Source organism: Poecile atricapillus, chromosome 18 (genome assembly GCF_030490865.1).
Source record: "Poecile atricapillus isolate bPoeAtr1 chromosome 18, bPoeAtr1.hap1, whole genome shotgun sequence".
Classification (NCBI taxonomy): Eukaryota; Metazoa; Chordata; class Aves; order Passeriformes; family Paridae; genus Poecile; species Poecile atricapillus.
Genome location: NC_081266.1, coordinates 5,130,711 through 5,150,619, shown reverse-complemented (window position 1 = coordinate 5,150,619; position 19,909 = coordinate 5,130,711). Strand labels below are relative to the sequence as shown.

Sequence of the window (19,909 nt, the reverse complement as noted above, 5' to 3'; positions counted from 1 at the left end):
CTTTAAAAGGGGAATGGTAAAGGGAGGAAAATAAAAAAAAAAAACAAAAACGCACAAAATGAAGCAAAATCAGTTCAACATTGAAAACAGGTGCACAGTAATAAAACAAAGTGGTTTTTACATGAAATGAAATTGTGCAAATGCTGAACGTGACCCGGACTGATGAAGCACAATGGAACTTCTGGTCACAAAATCAAGTTTCTAGCACTTTCCTGAGGGCAATTAGTTTTGGCAGCCTCCTTGAAGATACAGTCACCTTGGAAATACCTTTTTCTAGAGGAATTACTTGGCCTTTGTCTACCTGTATGAGTATGAAATTCTGGCTTAGGATTTGGAATAATGGCTTATTTCTGGAACATATTTGGTTTGAACTGGCTCAGCCAAACATCTATTACCTTGTCACACAACTCTCCATTTATATTCTGATTTACAGTCTCTCTTAGGAGTTGTGCTTATTCTACAGTTTTAAATTATCTCTATTTCATAAAAATTATAATTGACATTTAACCAACATCATAAATCTTACTCACTGCTTCATGAAATAAGAAGCAGCAGATGGGCTCAGAGGGGGTTATGAGTCCTGCAGAAATGGAACCTCCTTGTCTAAAAAGAGAGCCTCCAAAGAGCTTGAGGAGCTAAAATTGGAGGGGGAAAGGAGCAGGAAAAGGAGGGGGAAATCACTACTTAGCCAAGGACATTCTATGCTACCCTGTACACAAAAATAACGCAAGTAAAGCACTTGGCTTTATTTGCTAAGAAGAGAGGTAAATTTCCCTTCGTGTCATGAAGTCCAGAAGAAGGCATTGTGCCACTCTGGGCAAACAGACAGCATTTTGCACTCTCACATTCAATTAACTAAGTCACAAATGAGAAGCCAGAGAACAACACCAGCATGTCTGCAGGCTCCAGGAAAAAGCAAGCTACCTGTGGTGGTGAACACCTGAGCACAACACCACAAGTGCACAGGAACAATGACAAACACACACATGGTGACAATACACCTACAAACACAACACCCACGTTAGGAATTCTTGACAAGATGCTTCTCTTGAAAGACACCACATTAAACAAGACTGAATTAACTCACTGCTGGTCACAAAGAACAGGCTGAACAGAGCAGGCTGTCTGGGAAGCAAGCTCACTACATTACCAAAAAAGCAGCATGAACAGGATTTCAGTTTGGAGAAGGGGTTCACATAAAAGTTAAGTAGCACACAGTAAGTCAGCTCTTACCCATATAAAGTAGCAGGCAGGTTATAACTTAAAAAATACAACTCCCACCCCAAACCAGTACAAACCCAACTTGGTCAGACTCAAAATTTGGTTACATTTCTTTTGACAGCAAGGCATTTCAGTGTTTGCATGTATATTCTACATCCTTGGATAGGATATAACAAAATGAGGTGAGTCAAGTTTTCAGATCCATATCCTCTAAAAAAATACATTCTCAAAACTATTCTTAAGAAAACAGGCAGATGCTGAGGAAATAAATTCTTAATGTAACTCCAGCAACAGCATATGAGTGAAAATGAGACACTTCCACCACACCCTTAGCAGAGCTTGTGAGATCTTTTCAGTAGGAGGATCCCAGGCACCTGCCAGTGTCATCCCCTCCTGTGCTTAGAGATGTGAGCTTTCTTTCTGCAAAAGCCATTTTAAATCTAAGTGGCCCAGTATAGAAAAAAAATGACCAAGGCAAACCAAAAACTCTGTAACTCTTATCTGAACCCCAGGTATTGGGTATCTGTCCTCTGCTGGCCCCAGGTACCTCATTCTTCTGCATCTCTTGGAAAATGCAGAATTTCTCATGAAACGCCTTGAGGGCATGCAAGGGGGAATGGAAGGGGGAGAGAAAAAAGGGAAGAAAATAAAAACAAAATAATCTTCCTCTCAGATGAGATCTAGACCAACTAGGGAAAGAGATTAAAAGAGAGATAAGTAAATACAGAAAATTCCTATTTAGTTCATCAATTTCTTCCACCAACCTTAAATTCATTCATTAGCTATTCTAGTTCATTCTAATATATATACTTTGAAAGCATTTCATATGACACTTCAATTTACAGTATTTCCATGCCTTTGCCATCTCAGCCAAGGATCAACTTGGCATCTGAGACTGATTTGTGCACATGGGATGACAGGTTTGAGAAAGGAGGCACAGGTCACTGTGCCTGTGACATTTCCCTCCCAGAGGCTCTTTTCTTCTTGGGCTTTTTTAACATGTGTACCAGGCACCACCAGAGAAGAACAGTGGGAACACAGTTTTCATTTTGGTATACAAGAAGAACCTTGGTGTTCTGTGGGGTCAATAACATCTCTACATATTCCTCCAAACCTTGTCAGTTCTGTCTAGCAAAGCTTAGAGGCTCTCAGGAATGAAAGCAGGATTCTTCATTACTAAGATCAAACAGTTCCTTAAATTATTCCCTTGTTTTGGCATTAACAGTGACATTCTAAAATTGAACCAAATAGTTTAAAAATAACTTTGAAACTTTGCTTTCACCATACATTTTCCACATATAAATGTGTGCAATTAAACTAAATCCTTATACTAAATCTCAAGGTCAGTAGGGAGGTGCACAGCAAGCTCCCTACCCTGGACTTCAGGAGAGCAGACTTTGGCTTCTTCATGGATCTGCTTAGTAGAGTGCCATGGGATAAAGCCCTGGAGAGAGGAGGGGACCAGGAAAGCTGGTTAAAACTCAAGGATTGCCTCCTCCAACCTCAGAAGCAATGCATCCTAACAAAGAGGAAGTCAGGCAAAAATGCTGTGTGGGTGAACAAGGGATAAACTCAAATAGCAAAGGAAGTCTACAGAGGGTAGAAGTAAGGGCAGGTAGCCTGGGAGGAATACAGAGAAATTCTCCAAGCAGTCAGGGATCAGGTTAGGAGAGATAAGGCCCTGACAGAATTAAATCTGCCCAGGGACATCAATGGCAACAAGGAAAACTTCTATAGGTATGTCAGTGATAAAGGAAAACTAGGGAAAACGTGGGCCCCCTCCAGAAGGAAACTGGAAACCTGGTTATCCAGGATATGGAAAAAGCTGAGGTACTCAAACTTTGCCCTGATTTTCACCAGCAAGTGGCTCCAGCCACACCATCCCAGTCACAGAAGGGGTTGGGAGAATGAAGAACTGCCCGTGTAGGAGAAAGTCACCTTTGAAAACATCGAAGGCACCTACAGGTGCACAAGCCCTGAGGGAATTGGCAGAGAAAGGGCCTGAGCCACTGCCCATCATATTAAAAAACCTGTGTCAGCAGGTGGAGTTCCCAGTGACTAGAAAAGGGGAAACAAAATCCCATTTTTAAACAGGGGAAAAAGGAATACCCAGGAGCCTACAGGCCAGTCTGTCTCCTCTTAGTGCCCAGTAAAGTAATGGGACAGTGAGACAATGGATTCTTCACATAAAAACAGTGGAGAGTAGCCTGTAATCATGAAAACAAGTGAAACCATCTTATTTTAGATAGGATAGTCAGCCAAGTCACAGGGAAACCTGCTCCATGGGAGAAGGAGTAAAAACAACAACATTAATCAGCTAAGTTTCTGATGTGAGTCCCTGAATCTGTGATCTGAATGGTGCTAGATCCATCTAAAATGCATTTCCCACCTACATACCTCTCGTTTGGATTTCTGGGAGGAGCGTTCCAGAATGTCATCGCTGGAGAGGTCGGAGTCCTCTGAGAAACTCAGGTGTTGACGGAGCTGTAAATCTGCAAAGTTGGGAACAGGAAGGGGAAGTTAGAGAAGTGGTAACAATTATTTCTGTACACTCTTCAGAGCTCAGCTGTAGGTTGTTTGTTTGAGCACCAAAATTATTCAGTCCTTTTATGTCAGTGTCAGTTGTGTTTCTTGGGAGGGATCAAAGAAGCCCTGCTACATGAAATGACCAGCATGAGTTTGAGCTGTTCTAAGAGAGCACCACTTTCTTCAAATGCTGTTAGAAATAATGCTCATGGCTCTCTTTTTGTGCTGTATCAATGCTCTTAGGATAGATACAGCATTTGGAATGACAGCAGCTGGCTCTGTATTGGCTGTTTGTACAATGCCAGAGAAATGTAACAGTTTTCAATTGTATTTATGGGCAACTTATTTACTGTATCCCAAGATGCCATTAAACATCTCTGCCTGCAACTGGTGGGCATGTGAATGATTTACAGGAGGCTGCCAAGTCCTTCCTTCAGAGATCAGCAGAGAGCCACCAGATTACTGAGAACAGGAATAACAGCATCTCTGCAGTCTTCAGCTTCCACGGAGCCAGGTGGAAAGAAAGAAAAGAGATCAGCCAAAGAAAAAAATGAAGATCAGATGTAAAGTAGGGATGAAATGTCACAAATTCCAACAAATAATGCTTATTTCTCAAATCTAAGACATAAAACAGATGTGCCTTGTACATATTGAGAGTTAAGCTTTTAGTTAGGGTTCCATTTTTTTTCTTTTCCCAGTGGATTCTGTCAGTATGCAGACACACAAATCTAGTCCCTAGCACTTACCCCGCTCTGCCCCTCTGCCACTGGGGAGCAGCAGCTGAATGACAAAGCAAACCAAAACTACTTTCAAGGATACCTTAGAAAAGTAGGAGAAGTGCACAGTGCAGAGGCAGTTATCTGTTATACCTGCAGCTGTAATCAGTGGAGAGGGTTTGTGCTTGCCAGAATCCACGGTGGCATTACTTGAGGGAGTACTTGGGCAGGATTTCTCATCAGCCTTTTTCTTCTTGTCTTTCTTATAGCCAGAGAAAACAGACTTCCATAACGACCTCGGCTTTGTTGCTTCCTCTGTCCCACCACTAGATTTGTCAGAAAGTCTGCTATCATTTTTGGATTTCTTCTCCTTTTTGTTCTTACGAGGGGAGAAGAGGGAACTTCTTTTCTTACTCTTCCCACTGGAGCCTTCTGAAGAGCTGACAGACCCTTCAGGCCCAGCCATATCAGCAGGAGGAGTGGAGTACTTCTCAGTAGCAGAATTATGTTTTCGTGCGGATCCCTCTGCTAATTTCAAGGCCAAATGCTTTGGAGAGTCATAAAACAACTCTTTGGTCTTCAAGGGCATAGAAGATGCCTTTCGTGCCCTCGTGGCCCCAGTAGCAGGAGCAGCAGCCATCTCCATATCTTTCATCTTACACAAGTGCTTGGCCATGGCATCACGTAGAGCCGGGCTCTTGACAGATTTCTCTCTGGCTCTCATTCTTTCTTCAGCAAGCTCCTTGGCCTCCACAGAAATGTCAGGGAACACTCTCTTCTTTTGGTGAAGCCCTCCTTCCATCGAGGGTGGACCACCATTTTCTCTGACCAAGGGCAAAAGGTGTGGTTTCTCTGGTCTTGGCCTGCTGGTGGGAGGTGTAAAGAACTTCTCGTGAAGGCTTGAATCCTCTGTCCTGTCATCGTACGTGTCTTCGACATCATCGGCAAACGGAATTTCATCCACGCTCTCCGCGAACGACTTCCGCACGTCGTCTCTCCTGGCCGGGGGGGACTCCTTGGCAGGAGGGGCCGGCTCCTGGTGTCGGGGGACAGGAGGTGTTGATGCTGGTGTTGGAGGTGATCTGGCTTCAACCTCGTTCTGCCAGAGCGCCTGGTACCTCTTCCTACGCAGCGTGGCCGGCTCCTCGTTCTGAGGAGGCGGTGGGGGCGGGCTCGATGGAGGAGTCAGCATGGTGGAGTCAGAGGTGTTGAAGCTCTGGCTAGCCATAGTTCTCATGTTAGATGAGCTCTCCTGAAGGCCAAGCCCAGAGCTGCTGGATACATCTCCCCGTGCTTCAGTGGAAATCTTTAGCTCTTTTTCTGATGGGGATTTCGGAGTGAGCAGAGAAATCTGCTCATTTTCTAATTTGGATAGTCCCTGTCTTCTTGGGGCAGGCTGGGGTTTCACAGGATGGATCCTTTCATCCCCTGAAATATTCCTGCTGTTGAAAGTCTTCTGAGGAGTTGTCTCCAGAGCAGACACAGTGAAGTTGCTCTCTGAGCGTTTGTTTCTGTCCACGGGGGTGAGCCCTAAGCTCCTCCGGATTTCAGCGCTCTTCATCCAGAACTCTTCCACGAGGCTGCTCCGTTTCAGGGCTTCCTCTGCAGTAGTAGGGCTCCCCAGTTTTTCCACCTCACCATCCTGGCCCCTAAGGGCCAGTTTGGCTAAAGGAGTCGATGTTAAGGCTGGGACAGGTTGGAAACACACTGGAGGCTCCACGGGGGATGGAATGGATGTTTCAGCAGAAGGCAAAGGCTGGGAACAAATAGGCATTTGGGCAGATGCTGGGGATGAGGGCAGTGCTGGTGCTCCTGGCTGAGACTCTGATAGTGATGAGGGTGCAATGGCTTCTGGTGATGCAACCGGCTGGGACAACACTGGAGATGGTGGCACCAAAGGGCTCTGAACTTTCCTGTCTTTGGGAATTTCATCCTTTGGTCTTTCCTCAAGAACGAAAGGCTCAGGAAAAAAGCGTGGCTCTGGGGATTTTATTGCACGGCGTACTTCAGCCAGGGGATCTTCTACATCCTACAGAAAAATGAAAAGGGGGAAAATTAATGATCACTGGGCACATGAGAATATGATTTTTTTTTTTTGCTTTTAACAAAGCTAGAGATAAGGAAACTATCCAAGTATCAAAACACTAATTTAATGTCCTAAAGTCTGCCTGCTAAACAATAACTATGTCTGATAGAATCATTAGATGGCCATCAAAAAGACAAACTTTATTTTAATAGAAAGAAAATGTTGTCAGAAACTGCTGTCAGCAAATGAGACTCAGCCCACTGTAAAAGTAAACTGCTCTGTTCCAAAACTCTCCAAGACAATATTTTAACAATTCCTTAAAAAAAAAAAAAAAAAAAGAAACAAAAAGCAACCAACTGAAACATTTGGAAGGGAAAATTTGAATTGAATGTTTTAAGGGTCGTGCACTTCTGCTCTTACACACTGCATCCACCTGCAAGCTGCCTTCCAGGGCTGATAACACGACAGTACAACGCTGGCATGCCTCACTTCCTTAAGCTGAGCTGTGCTGAACTCTGGAACAAAGAGACCCTGCTTTGGTTACCACTGTAATTTTTAATTGCAACTGTACAGAATCTGCTTTTGGCACATAAAAGACAGCCAGACCAGGCTAAACAGGAAACATCTTACTTATGGCTCCCCACATTTATCACATATATCTGTAGCTAACTGCTCACTGAAATTAAAATACCCTGTGTAATTCAGCCTGGGGCTTTGTGATGGGAACTTGTGTGGCTGTGATAGGGCCACTAAACTCTGAAGACAGGAAAGAAAGAGAGCATACATTATATTTTAAGCCTAAATTAAGTCAAATTTCAAGATCAGCATAAATATTAGAGACAGGAAAGAAGGAGAGCCTACTGCTGTCAGTCTTCTTTAGTTTATCCAACAAATTGTTTTATTGAACTACAAGTGTTAAGTAGAAAATAAGAATCCCTTTCTTACCTCTGCTTGTTTTGCTTTGGGACTAGCAGCTGGAGACAGAGGGAGAACACTGTCACTAGAGGGCTGGATAGGGATGGATGGCTTGCATGGATCTAAGGAAAGGAAAAATGTTCCAAAAATACATAAACCATTAAAATTCTACCCTTTTTTAAAAGTTATACACAGCAAGTAGTGACCAATTTCAGCTTTTTACAAATTTTAGATTGAACATCTAGAACACAACAAAAATTTTTAAATGTCAATAATGGTACAGACTTTTTAATGTAATGACTTTTACAAGAACAAGCAGTTAGAAGGGTTCTCACATTTTACAAAGCTCTGTTTAATGGATTCAGAACATTCTTCTCAAAATGTTAGTGCAAGGGCAGACCTTGCCACTTGGTTCAAATCCAAGAGACTCTCTTCTCCTAAATCCCACAACTGTATAGACTATCTCAAATGCAATTAACATCAGCCAAGCACTGAAGAGAGAGTGATTACCTTCTGTCACACTGCTAGAAGCACCTTCTGCTTCTTCTTCTTCTTCATCCTCAGAGACTTTTAGTTCTGGCCTTTCTACACCACCCTGACGTAAGCGAAACTCCGCTTCTGCATCAGATGCGATGTCGTCTGATCATGGATGGAGAAAACCAAGAGAACTTGGATACAAGCCCATCAGGATGTACTACTTTCTATTCACATGGTGCTAACTACTTCCATAACCTGGACACTTAAATGTTCACTCCTTTTTTTGGTGTGATAATTAGTCATTTAAGCAGTAAATGTAAGCAGTAAATGATTGGACTGTTAGTACAAAGAGTTAAATCAGTAACTGAAGTCCTGCCTTATCAGATCTCTGGAAAATCGTCAACATTTTCTGCCATATGCAGTTAATTTTACAATTAAGGGAATTGCAGTTAATTTTACAATAGCAAGGGAAGGATTCTGACATAGTATTATGGAACTTTCACAAATTTAATTCTATTTCTGTTATGCTTCAGGATCAGTATTGAATACAGACACAAGACACGTGGTGAGAGGATGTGACAAATTCATTACATAATCCAGGACACTGAGGTTCTTCTCTTTCTTTTTGACCCTCACTCCTGGCTCCCTCTCGAAACAAACTCCCACACCTCTAAAAACAAGACCAGGTTTAAGTACCCTCATGCAAAGTGTTCATTGCCAACACATTCTGTTCACACAACAGGTTTAAAGGCTGCACAGTGGTACCCTACCATCATCCAGCTCTGCACCCGTGTCTCCCTCTTCACCTGCCTGCCCTTCTGTGTCTGCAGGCTCTGTGCCCAGCTCATCCTCCACATCCTCCTCCTCACAGGGAGCTAGAATATATTCAGATATTGAAGAAAAAAAGAAAAGAAAACAAACACTACACAGTGAAAAAGTTCTGTATTGAACTGTACCGACGGTTTATACTGGAGATGTTTATCAATTACTGTCAAAAGAGGAAATCCTGAAATGTGTCACCTGGAGAGACATCTATGGTGAAGTGACACTTCCAGACTCCAGCGAAACAAGGAATTGTTCCTTGGGGAGCCTCCAAGGCACTTGTAGTGAAAGCTGCCAGGGCTTTTCTGAGCAACAAGTGTGAAAAATTAATCGAGAAGGGGACTGGGAAGACATCAAACCAGAACAAAGGTTACTGTTCTTCCAGGAAGATTTTGGTTTCTTCTTTACCACAATGGAACAGTTACCACCACTTGATAGAATATGAGTATTAGGTCAAAACTGAAACTTCACAATTAACCAGGACTGTTCATCTTGAAATTGAAACCGGTTTTGAGGGTGTAAGTCAAAGAGAGAGTTTAGTTACGGGATTGACCATTGTGACACTTGGAAACTGTTTAACTCTGTGCAGCTACAGCAGTCTTTGGTAAGGTTTAAGAAAATGCATTTGACTAGTGCACAAATTGAGATACTTTAAAGTAATTAAAATGGCATATATAAAACTATTTTTCTATTACAGATCATTAATTGAGACACTTTTAAGTAATTCAAATTACATATTCAAACTTTTTCAAACTTTTTTTTTTTTCGTTTACAGACCACAATTTGATTTGCTGGGTCAAAATAACGAAAAGATTCTTGAATTTGTAACTCTGGAAACTATGATATCTGACACTACTTCTTTTGACAGGATTTAATTACAGGAGGAGAGACAAGACCAAAGTGTGGAGTATAAATCTCATTATTAAATGATATTTTAAAAAAAACCCAAACTGTACAGGGGATGATTTGCTACTTTTTTTTTCTGGGTTTTTTTTGGTTAAACATTTCCACTAAACATAATTTAAATATTAAAAAAAAAAAAAAAAGTGAGCACTTCCAGTTCCTGATCCTTTTTATTTACTAGTGACAACATGGCTTTTGGAACTATTTATATTGTTGCATTGCTAATTAAGACAATCTTGAAAACAAACTAACCCTCCCTAAAACTGAGGTCTTGCAGCCTCTCCTTTAATACAGGTTTTTGCTTATTTCAAAAGTCAGCCTTCAGCAGGGGGTTTCAACCTGAGAATTTCCTTTTTTCTGTGCTCTGTAGTATTATTCAGACAGACAAATGCATGGATTAGTTTATTTTCTGTCAGCTCCTGTGAAGAGGCAGTTCCACACATGTGTGATATTCCTATTCCTCTACATCAGAGGATTATCAAATCCACACCCTCACCAATGCTAAGCACAGGAAAACTGAATCATGTGGCAAAGGCTGGACTGCCCACAGGAGCATTTATAAATCTACTCAACAAAAACAAACCATGTCCCAGTCTGATTGTTGCTTAGGTATGCAATAGCTTATGTTATTTTGGAAATGATAATGTCATGGAATGGCTTTATGGTAACAGCAAATGTGAGTAATCTTAATTAAAACTTGCAAAAAACATGAGTGATGTTAAGAATATTCTGAATCCACCACGTATGTGTGAGTCTTCAGATCCAGAAACCATGAACGGACGTGACACACAGAGATTGTGTTGGAGAGAGAGGAGAAAATCGGGTTTTAAATGGGTTGGTACAAAAAACTCAAGGGAAGATTACAGATGCATCGATAAGTAACAACTTGGTGCAAGGGTGGATCCCATTCTGAGGGACACAGGAAGCTTGCAGGTGGCTGGTTATATGGCACATGTACTGTGCATGTACATATATGCAGTTAGGATAAGGAGCAAGAGGCCAAAAGCTGTCACACAATAACTCAGAAGTTACACACTAGGGCAGCCACAAACTGGGATCAGCACTTGGTTGGTATTAGCTGGCAGCTGTGAGCAGCCTGCATCGTGTGCAGACACCTTGTAAACACTCCTGACTTGCCAAAGCAGCAGCAGAAGCAAAGTTTTCAAGGCAAGCTGGCTATTCTGATGTGCCAAAGCAACTCAGCTGTAGGTCAACTAACTAGCATGGACTGCTCCACTGATTTAGACACCTTCACAGCTTTACACAATGTACACCCTCACTGGCATCCCAGAATCTTTAGGCTCATCAGCTCTACCATCCTTCAACTTTCCTGAGTAAAGTGAATGCCAGGTCAGAAGAGATACAACAACCAGCACTATTCCTAGAGATCCTAGCTTTGATTTATTCTGCTTTCCTGTTTTCTTCACCACATAACTACAGTTTGCAGTTGCTCCAGAGAAATGCAATTTATTTAAGTGCTCTCTGCCACTTAACCTTTCAACTGCAAGAAAGCCCCACGCTCTTTTAGTGTACAGGTTGGGGGAAGAAGAACTGGCCCCATCTTCAGTTTGCAAAGCAAATGGAAGCGCTCAGCTGGATCCCTCCTCTGTCCCTGCAGCCAGGATGAGCTGTCCTGGGCCTGCCTTTGGGGGTTACGATGAGTGTGGAGCTCATGCGAGAAGGAAGGGGCTGCCTGAGCAAGGCTGGCATGCACACTCCCCGACCCCCCCTCCAATCCACTCATGCAGCAGCGACAGGGCCGTAAGTTCCAGGGTTAAAGTAGCAGCTCAGCTGCTGAAGGGTTATTGTGCATTGGAATACATAGAACATCACCAAACTACCTCCAGGGACCGTCTCCAGCCACGCCTGTACCGCCTCATGGCGTACGGAGGGAAGGTCGGATGCTGAATTTAAAAAACAATAAATTGTAAGAAGGCAAAATTAGACCATCAGTCAGAGTCTAAAACAGAAGAGTGACAGAGGGAAACTTTTCAGCAGCAAATACAGGAATAAAACCTATGAGATTTCAAACAACCGATTCCAGGCTTGAGAATTAAATAGAGATAACACAGAAATGTCAGGGGCCTAATCTGCCTTTGGGATCTGTAATGTTAGAGGAAATATGTGTGGCACAGTGAGAAGAAGAGCACATCTGACCAGCAGGCTGCTGCTACCGTGCTCCCCTTGGAGCTCTGCAGAGGAGGGAAACAGAGAAGGAAGAGCTGAGCAATGGGAGAGGGGTCCCAGGGGTCCCAGAACCTGCACTGCCCAGCAGATGAAGAAGAGCTCCCAAAGCAGAATGAGAGGGACTTCTGGTAACTGTGACACTGCCCCAGGCTGTCACATCAAACCTCGTCACTGCTGCTGCCAGTGGGCTCTCCAAACACCTCAGATCACAGAATACAGCTCCTCAGCCAGGAACAATCTATTGAACTTACAGCCTGTCCACAAACAGCCTTTTGAATACCCAAACTGCTGATAATACCTGCACACGCCTCTACCGTATGACAAAGCAACAGAAGAAGGTAATCAGAAATCAGGATAGTCCTACCTTGGCCCAATTTCAGGGGACAGAAAGAAAATTTCAGAGGACAGAAAGGAAATACTGACTCTCTTCCCAAAGGAATTTGGAAAGATCACTAAATAAATTTTGGAAAGATCACTTACTGCTGGCAACTGTAATAGTACTCCATAAAAAGTACTCCAGAAAAGTAAGAATTATGAAATACAAATTAAAATAAAAATTTGGATACTAGAGTGATGCAAACCCCAAGCAGAAGCACAAGTAACCTTAATTGTTGTAAACTTAGGAAACTGTGTTAACATTTTTTTCTTAGTGCTTTTTAAACATTAAACACTAGCAATACTGAAAGTTACAGACAGTTGAACACAGCCTATTTCTGTGGCTGCAGTGGGATCAAAATACCCATCTCTTATTTGTTGGGAGCTGATTTCACACCAGAAAATCCCAGTGCATTCTACAAGCTGCAAATATAAGTACTGCCATACTGATCTGGAATTGTGTATCAAGCCAGACCAGGATTAAAAAAGCCCCTATACCAAACATCTAAAACTGTAAGGAGAAGATAATTATCTGGAATAGAAGGGAATCAAGAGCTCTAGATTTTTAACCTGAATTAATTTTTTCTGTGAAAGACACAGCTTCTCACAGCAGATATACTCCCTCTACAACCCTGTCACCATGGTTGCAGACTGAGAGAAGAGCACTGCTCACCCCCTGCAGGGTGAACTTTGATTTAAGCCCACAAATAAAGCGCTTCTGACATACTTACCTTCAGACACTGTGTAACATAGCCTAGAACAAGGGCATCAGGGACTCACACGAAATCTAAACTATCAGCATTTTCCCCCTCCAAAGTTTTGCTTTGTGTAATTGGTAACTTGTACATTAGAGGTAGATATACTCTCAAATCTTAAACACAGGGAGTCAAATCCTGCACTGATCAGATTTGCCCTTTGACTCCCATCATCCCCTGCTAATACCAGATGCAGTTGCACACTTGGAAAAGAAGCAGCACAGAAATACGCTTTATACAGAAGCTGAATCTGCTCAATCTGTGCTCTTGTAGCTACACAACACAGCCCCTGAGCTTTCCCTAAAAAGTGTAGAGCCACAAAAAGCACGAGACTACCACTATTAGCATCCCTAGCCAGTTACAGAGGGCTGAATGCCAGCACTACCAAATCATATGTGGTGAGGAAAAATGCTATGGAGTCAAAGCAGGCAGACAAAGAGGTCAGAAGTCACACTGTCACGGAGCTGAGAAAGCAGCAACTTTAAACAGACACTGACCTGAAAAGCAAAACATTTAACCAAGTGTAATTTCAGTGCAATTTGAGAGCAGTTCCTTTCAATCACTGCTGCCCCTGCTGAAGTCACTGCTCTTGAAGGGCGCAGAAGCAACAGAGTTAAACAGCTGCAACTGTGATCCAAGAACCGATGGTGTGGGGCTTGGGGGAGATTACCTCTGGAGGTGGAGGACTTTGAGGCTGAGACCATTTTTTCCTCCTCCTCTCTCTCACGGATGTGTGTCCAGTGCACATCAGCCAGGATCTCCAGAGGATCAACCGGATTTACAATCTGCTGCAGCCTAAGGTTTCCAGCTAGCAGGAGGAGGGCACGGCATAACAGGTTGTAGGCAGGGTGTATGAAGGGCAGGGAGGAAAAGATGGGAGAACAGTGGAAAGGAAAGGTAGCACATCATAGGAAAGGAAATAAGAAAAGAAAATATTATTGGCTAAGATCAGTTTGCAAGACAGACAGAAAAAGCTCAGCATCGTGTGCGCACGCGTACACCAACACAGCGCTCCTCACGCCTCCCATCCAAGCCGAGTAACGCCATTCCAAGGGCAGAGGGATGCTATTAAAAACATCATTAGACATCGTGGCTATTGCAAGAAGCTCCGCTGAAATGAAAGACGTTCTCTGGCTGTCCAACAGCATGTGGTATGTAAATACCAACTGAGCAGAGATTTCCAGCTCCTTCAGCCTATTCGTTGTGATTATTGCCAAACATGTCTTGCTGGTAAAGGTGAGGGACAATCTCCATCTGATTGATGCACCAAGACAAAAGGTTTTTCATTCTCTGCTATTGGGTTAGGCACTTCTTTCTACTCTATTCTTAATAATATGATGGATCTGAGAGTTTCACGTGTGTATGCACACACGGGCACATGCTAATTTAAGCACCTAAAACACCGCTTTGTTTACTCCTGGATCTTTTGTACTGACTTGTTCAAAGGGAGAATTTTTTTCTGAAAGGTAACAGAATTTTGGTTGTGACTTAACAGCTCTCCAGAAGGGAATTCCTGTCACACAAATTATTCTGTTTAAGAGGAATTGCATTACTCCTCAATTACCTGCCTACACAAAGCTCAGCTACTTATGGAATGTCAAAGAGAACAATGGGCACCTAAATCAATTGATGAGCTTGTTTAACTTCTGCACAACACCTGCCTTGGGAGCACTTCCTCTGAGGTATTAAATTTATAGACCCTGTCTCTATTGCTGTCAGCTCTGGTTCTGTAACCCAGGCTTCACTTATCCATAACAAAATAACTGGTTCTGCAAGGGACAGGTGTTTCCTGTGTCTGCAGGAGTGGTCTTCAAAAGCAAATGTCTCAGCCTGAAAGGAAAATGCCCACTTAGTTTATAAAGTAGGAAGTCAATTTTCACAACTGGATTACCACTGAGTAGGGCAAAGCATGGTTGCAGCAGTTTAGAACCTCAAAAGCAGTTAGATTTTCATATGGTGCTCTAGTGTTTGAAGGAAACAAGACACATTAGCAGCATTTAGAGCTTGCATTCATTATTTCCTGCTGTCTCATTTTAACAAGTTCCTCTCTCCCAGCCATGTTTTCCCCAGACATGACAAAGTGTTTGGGATTTCCGTCTCAGGAATGACTATGTGTGAGATTTGGCATTAAAACCGCAGAAGAAACAGGCAGAAGGAACTGCAGGAAGGACAGAATCAGCAGACGCTCATTAAAGGGAAACGGGCTCAGAGGCACAAACTCAAATGCAGAGCAGGATTCACAATGTAGCCAAGTATTCCACAGCTTTATGTCTCTGTGGCCTCAGCAGAGAGTTTTTGTATCACTTGGCACAACCACAAGGGCTACCAGAGGCAGTGGCCATCCTGGATCCTGTTCCCACTCCGAACCAAAGCACTCGCATGCAGGCCCCAGGATGAGTAGAGTTAGCGTTTGCATCGCCACACAGACTTTTGGGTTAAAAGGTTTAGGTTTGCCAGCAATGGCTGAGAAGAACAGAGTCACTCAGCAAGGCTCGGAAAGAGCAGGTCCCACATGATCTGCATGTTTGAAAGTGGATTGCTCTGGGATTTAGGCCACTCTAACATTTAGTTTCTCCACAAGCCTCTGGACTGAGGCCTGAGCCTGTCCTGTCCCTCTCACCTCTTGCAATAAATAATGAGCAGCACAGCCAGACATCAAAGGCTGCTGCTTGGCTTAGAGGCAAACCTAACACTTCTTTAATGTCTAAGTGCTTGAGAATTTCAAACAACACCTAGCATGGCCTTTCCTCAGGACTGCCTGCTAAGCTTTGCAGGAACATTAATTGCACTTAGATTTGGAATGGCAGCTTTCCTCCATTTCCACTGTAGCACCCACCAGAACTTTAAAAGCTGTGGGCAGGCTCAGTGTTTTCACTTTATTGGTTCAATGGTTGCACTTTACTGGAGTAAGGAGCCACCTGCAAACCAACTCCAGAGTCAGGTCTGAAGCACCCTGGAAACTGCAACAGGAGGAACTTCTTCATGTATGCCCTTCAGCCACCTTACTAATACTTCTCATTCTTATCACAGAAAAGTTAAATGGCAAAAAAAATTATGTTTCTTCCTTTTTTTTTCCTCTTGGGGAAAAAAAAAAAGTCAGAAGCCAAGCTACTGTTATTACAACCATAAACTGTAAAATATGCAGTTTGACAACTGCATATGCCTCCCCTTACATGCAGGAAGGTACTTGGATTTTCCTCTTATATATTCTGGTTCTAATGAACCACAATGAGGGAAAAAGAGATTAACAAGCTATTGGGACCAAGTGTTACCAAAAAACCAACAATCAAAAATAAACTGCAAGAGAATGCATCATGGAAAATTATGCAACCAGTTAGATTTGAATGTCTGATTAATTTTATTGCTGTTATGTAACTGTTTGAAGAATCTTGAGGGATTGCTGTAGCTTGATTAGTTTCCTTCCAGACTCTCCCCACAGACAGACACACACAGAGGACAACAAAAAAAGCAAATTTGCTGACATAAGCAGTCTAAAGGCAGTACTTCTCATGTGTCCCATGTGTCTGAGATAATGCACAGGTTCAACAAGTCTGCAAGTACAGAACAAATCTGATACTCCTTATAACCTGGAAGTCATTGTTCATGCAAATTACAGTAGCAAATTGTCCAGGTTTTCTAGAAATCCCGAGGTACTCAGCAGGTGATAAAGCTAAAACCTAAAACCAGTGGCAATGACAAATCTGATTAATGGCCCTCGAACCAATGAATCAGTTTTGAGGGAGCTGGTAACACAATTAAATAAAACACAGAAACTCTTCATGTGGGACCTGCTCTTTAACACCTTCCCAGCTCCTGTGGGGAAGTGGAAGTGGGGATAGTGTAGGGGTACCTTTAGGTGTACCCGAGTCCTCTTCGTCTGAGAGACGTTGGAGCCAGAGGCCTTGCTGCAGCTCTCTCTCCCAAGGGTTATACTCCCCCTCTACAGCAGAGGGAAGCACACATCCACATTTAACACCAGACACGCGTGTGCACACACAAGCCATGGAGAGAGGGAAAGAGAGAAAGAGAGAGGACAGGATCAGAAAGAGAGACTGCCTGGAAATGCTGCAACTCCCTGCGCTCCCGCTGTGTTCCAAGGGCCTGACAGGAAAACTGCTCGAATGAAACAACATCCGTCCAAGAACACCACTGCTCAGCAGACTGAACACACAACATGCATGCTACCATACTTAGAAAGAAGTCTTGATTTCCACAGACTCTGGACACTCAGCTCCTATATTGAGAAAGCAGCTAAGGAGCCTGCTGAGCTCATCAACGACACTGCCACTAAGACGCAAAAAACTGGACCTCTGCTCGCAGTAGGCAGCCAAAGACCTTTACGAAAAAGCTCTTTGGAGTCTACAAGTCTCCTCAAAAAGGAAATGTGAGTATAAAGACAAAGACAAGAGCAGTGAGAAATTTGGCATGGTGGTGAAACACTGGAAACATGTCTATTCTGAGCACAAACTTTGCATTTTGATGACTGAGACAAACACAGGGGAAGGAGTCTTTCCCTAAGGTTTTCCATAGAAATCTGTCAAAGCTTTCAAAGCTAAAACGGGAATCTGAACTCCCTTATTTCTCAAGGCCATCTTTTAACTTGGTAGAGCTACAAGCACCTTCTTGTGGAATGCCCTGCTGACAGTGCACTACCCCTTAGTGAGGCACTCTAAAACTGAAAACACTGCAGCAACAATTCTTCCAGCTCCTGCTGTCAGAGAGCAAAGGGCACATTCAAATCTAATTCCAAATAATAACAAAAAACAACCATAAGCCAATACAGCAGCACAAGGCTGTGAATTGACATGTTGGCATGGTGTATGGGAACCATACTGTGTTAGTACTTACTAGTACTCTAAACTATCCTGTGGGCAAAGTCCTTCAGTATCCAGAATGAACCACCTCGAGCTTTCCTCAAAAATAACTCCCTCAAAAATCAGAGCAACTAAGAAGTGAAAGAAGGAATAAAGTTTCCCAAGGCAAATCTTTCTTATTCTGCATGGCAAATACTTAACTCATTTTTCCCTGCTAGTTAGCAGAAAGAAAGGACAAACCAAGCTAACCTTCACTTGACTCTTCATCTTCTTCCTCTTCGTATTCCTCCTCTTCATCATCATATTTGTACTCAATCTCATGATTTTGCTCAGCCTCAATCTCTTCTTCACTCTTTCCCTTCAGGAGGGCATGGATACGAACGGCCTCTTTCCATGGAACACCACCCAAGTCTGAAGGGGGCTGCTGAGGCAGCAGTAGTTCATCATCCTCCTCCTCATCTTCCTCCTCCATCTCAGATTCTGAACTACTGTAAGGTTTTAGAAAAAAAAAATAAAGTAATTATTATTTTGCTAATAATAAATAATAATATTAAAGATTATGAAGTCAATGTTTTCTTGATCAGTCTTAGATCATTAACGAGTCATTTTAACACACATAAACCTGATAACACTGATTTTCAGCTTTCAACCTTTCATAGGCCTTTTAGTGACAGCATCACCTGTGGGCTGCAGTGTGGTCCGTGCCCTGCTGCTTTTAAAGAAGGTGAGGCAGCAGAAAAGTGCCTGTGAAGCCAAGTCCAAATATTTGTGCAGCATTTATTGTTACAGTTCAAGACAATTGAATACAACAGAAAGAAACAATTTTCTTCATATCACATTGCTCTTGATAAATGGGTTCAGGAGTTCTTTACAGGATCAGAATGTAGAAGGCCACGTCTTTTGATACAGAAGCTACTGCTAAGATACCCAAGATGATTTTGGCACTTGCTTCTGTGAACCAGAGAAGTCTTTGGGAGTAGAAAGAATACAAAATACATCAGGCAAAGGATACAGCATATGAACTAAGGAGAGATGGAGGAAAAAAAAATCCCAAAATGTCTCACTTTTCTGCATCACAGACAGAAATATGTATCCAGTTAAGCACACAGTGCACATGGTGGCAAGAAACCGTAGGAAGCAGTGCAAAGATAATTCCAATAATGAGATTATTATTCCCACAGCAAAGTCTAAACCATGCAAAGCCATAAATCATTAGTGCCATTCAGAAATCACCTCAGTTTAATCTAACAGTTCCTCAGCATATGCAGCAGGGGCAGGAAATGTAACCACTTATCCAGTGACATTTAATCTAGCTCACTTACTTGCCAGACTACCTAGAGAGACTGAGGACAGAGATGTTTGCATTTGTCACTGGAAAATGAGTGAGGACCACAACACAGATCCTCTCTGCAGGGTGAAAAGGTGTTCTAGCTTTGATTTACCTTAATAGAGCACTGTCATAACAGAACTGCATTAATTAGAGCAACTGTTGGATGATACCCCTATAAATCTTCAAAGGCCCAATTCAACTGACTGAAGGAGAAAACTGTTTGAGAATAATGAAAGTTTGGGTGAAAAATCTGAGAATAGTATTTCTGTTTCCTTATGCCCACAGTCACGGGCCTTTGGCAGAACCCATTCCATGCAGACAATGAAAGGGAAAATCAACAAGTTGAAAGTAATGAAGTTTACACTTCATGGTGGTCTATAAAATACAAATTGTACAGTTGTAGCATCATATTTACATAATTTTATTCATCTACTTGTCTGAGAGGCTGTTTTTGATAGCAAATCTAATAAGGAAAACACTTTGTTCATGCTCTGATTGTCACACATTGCTGTCCATAGGCTCTTAAATTCTCCTCACTGGTCTGCATACAAATAACATTATTTTGCTCAAATTACAAGCTGCTTTTTCACAGCATAAACTCAATAGTTATTTTTAACACACTGCCTGCTTTTCACACGTGAAATACTGAATACAAACACTGTTGGCAAGCCACGGGCTTGGTGCATGGAGGCCTGAGCATATTCCAAAGGCTTTATACAGATATTGTCACAGAGATAAAAAGTGATGTTCCCCTTCTCCCTGATTTATTGTCCCACCCTTTAGCATGGAAATAAACCTGACAGGTGCTGCATGCTGGGGGCTTGGTGTGCTGTCAATAAGGT

General features: G+C 42.6%; 1 protein-coding gene across 20 annotated transcripts in view; it reads right to left on the bottom strand.

Annotated features, from left to right (window-relative positions):
- Positions 1 to 19,909, bottom strand: part of MICAL3 (microtubule associated monooxygenase, calponin and LIM domain containing 3) — a 149,193-nt gene that overhangs the window by 24,413 nt on the left and 104,871 nt on the right. For 13 of the 20 annotated variants that reach the window (XM_058853043.1, XM_058853050.1, XM_058853047.1 and 10 more), the window contains 9 exons: positions 17,987 to 18,225; positions 16,774 to 16,863; positions 13,594 to 13,731; positions 11,448 to 11,510; positions 8,652 to 8,756; positions 7,915 to 8,043; positions 7,435 to 7,526; positions 4,617 to 6,492; positions 3,619 to 3,713 (listed from right to left, as the gene is read on the bottom strand). In XM_058853043.1, the coding sequence (XP_058709026.1) occupies positions 3,619 to 3,713; positions 4,617 to 6,492; positions 7,435 to 7,526; positions 7,915 to 8,043; positions 8,652 to 8,756; positions 11,448 to 11,510; positions 13,594 to 13,731; positions 16,774 to 16,863; positions 17,987 to 18,225 (2,827 nt within the window). Of the gene's footprint in view, positions 1 to 14; positions 2,666 to 3,618; positions 3,714 to 4,616; positions 6,493 to 7,434; positions 7,527 to 7,914; positions 8,044 to 8,651; positions 8,757 to 11,447; positions 11,511 to 13,593; positions 13,732 to 16,773; positions 16,864 to 17,986; positions 18,226 to 19,909 lie in introns of those variants that run through there. The other 7 variants (XM_058853051.1, XM_058853063.1, XM_058853062.1 and 4 more) reach the window with 6 other exon arrangements.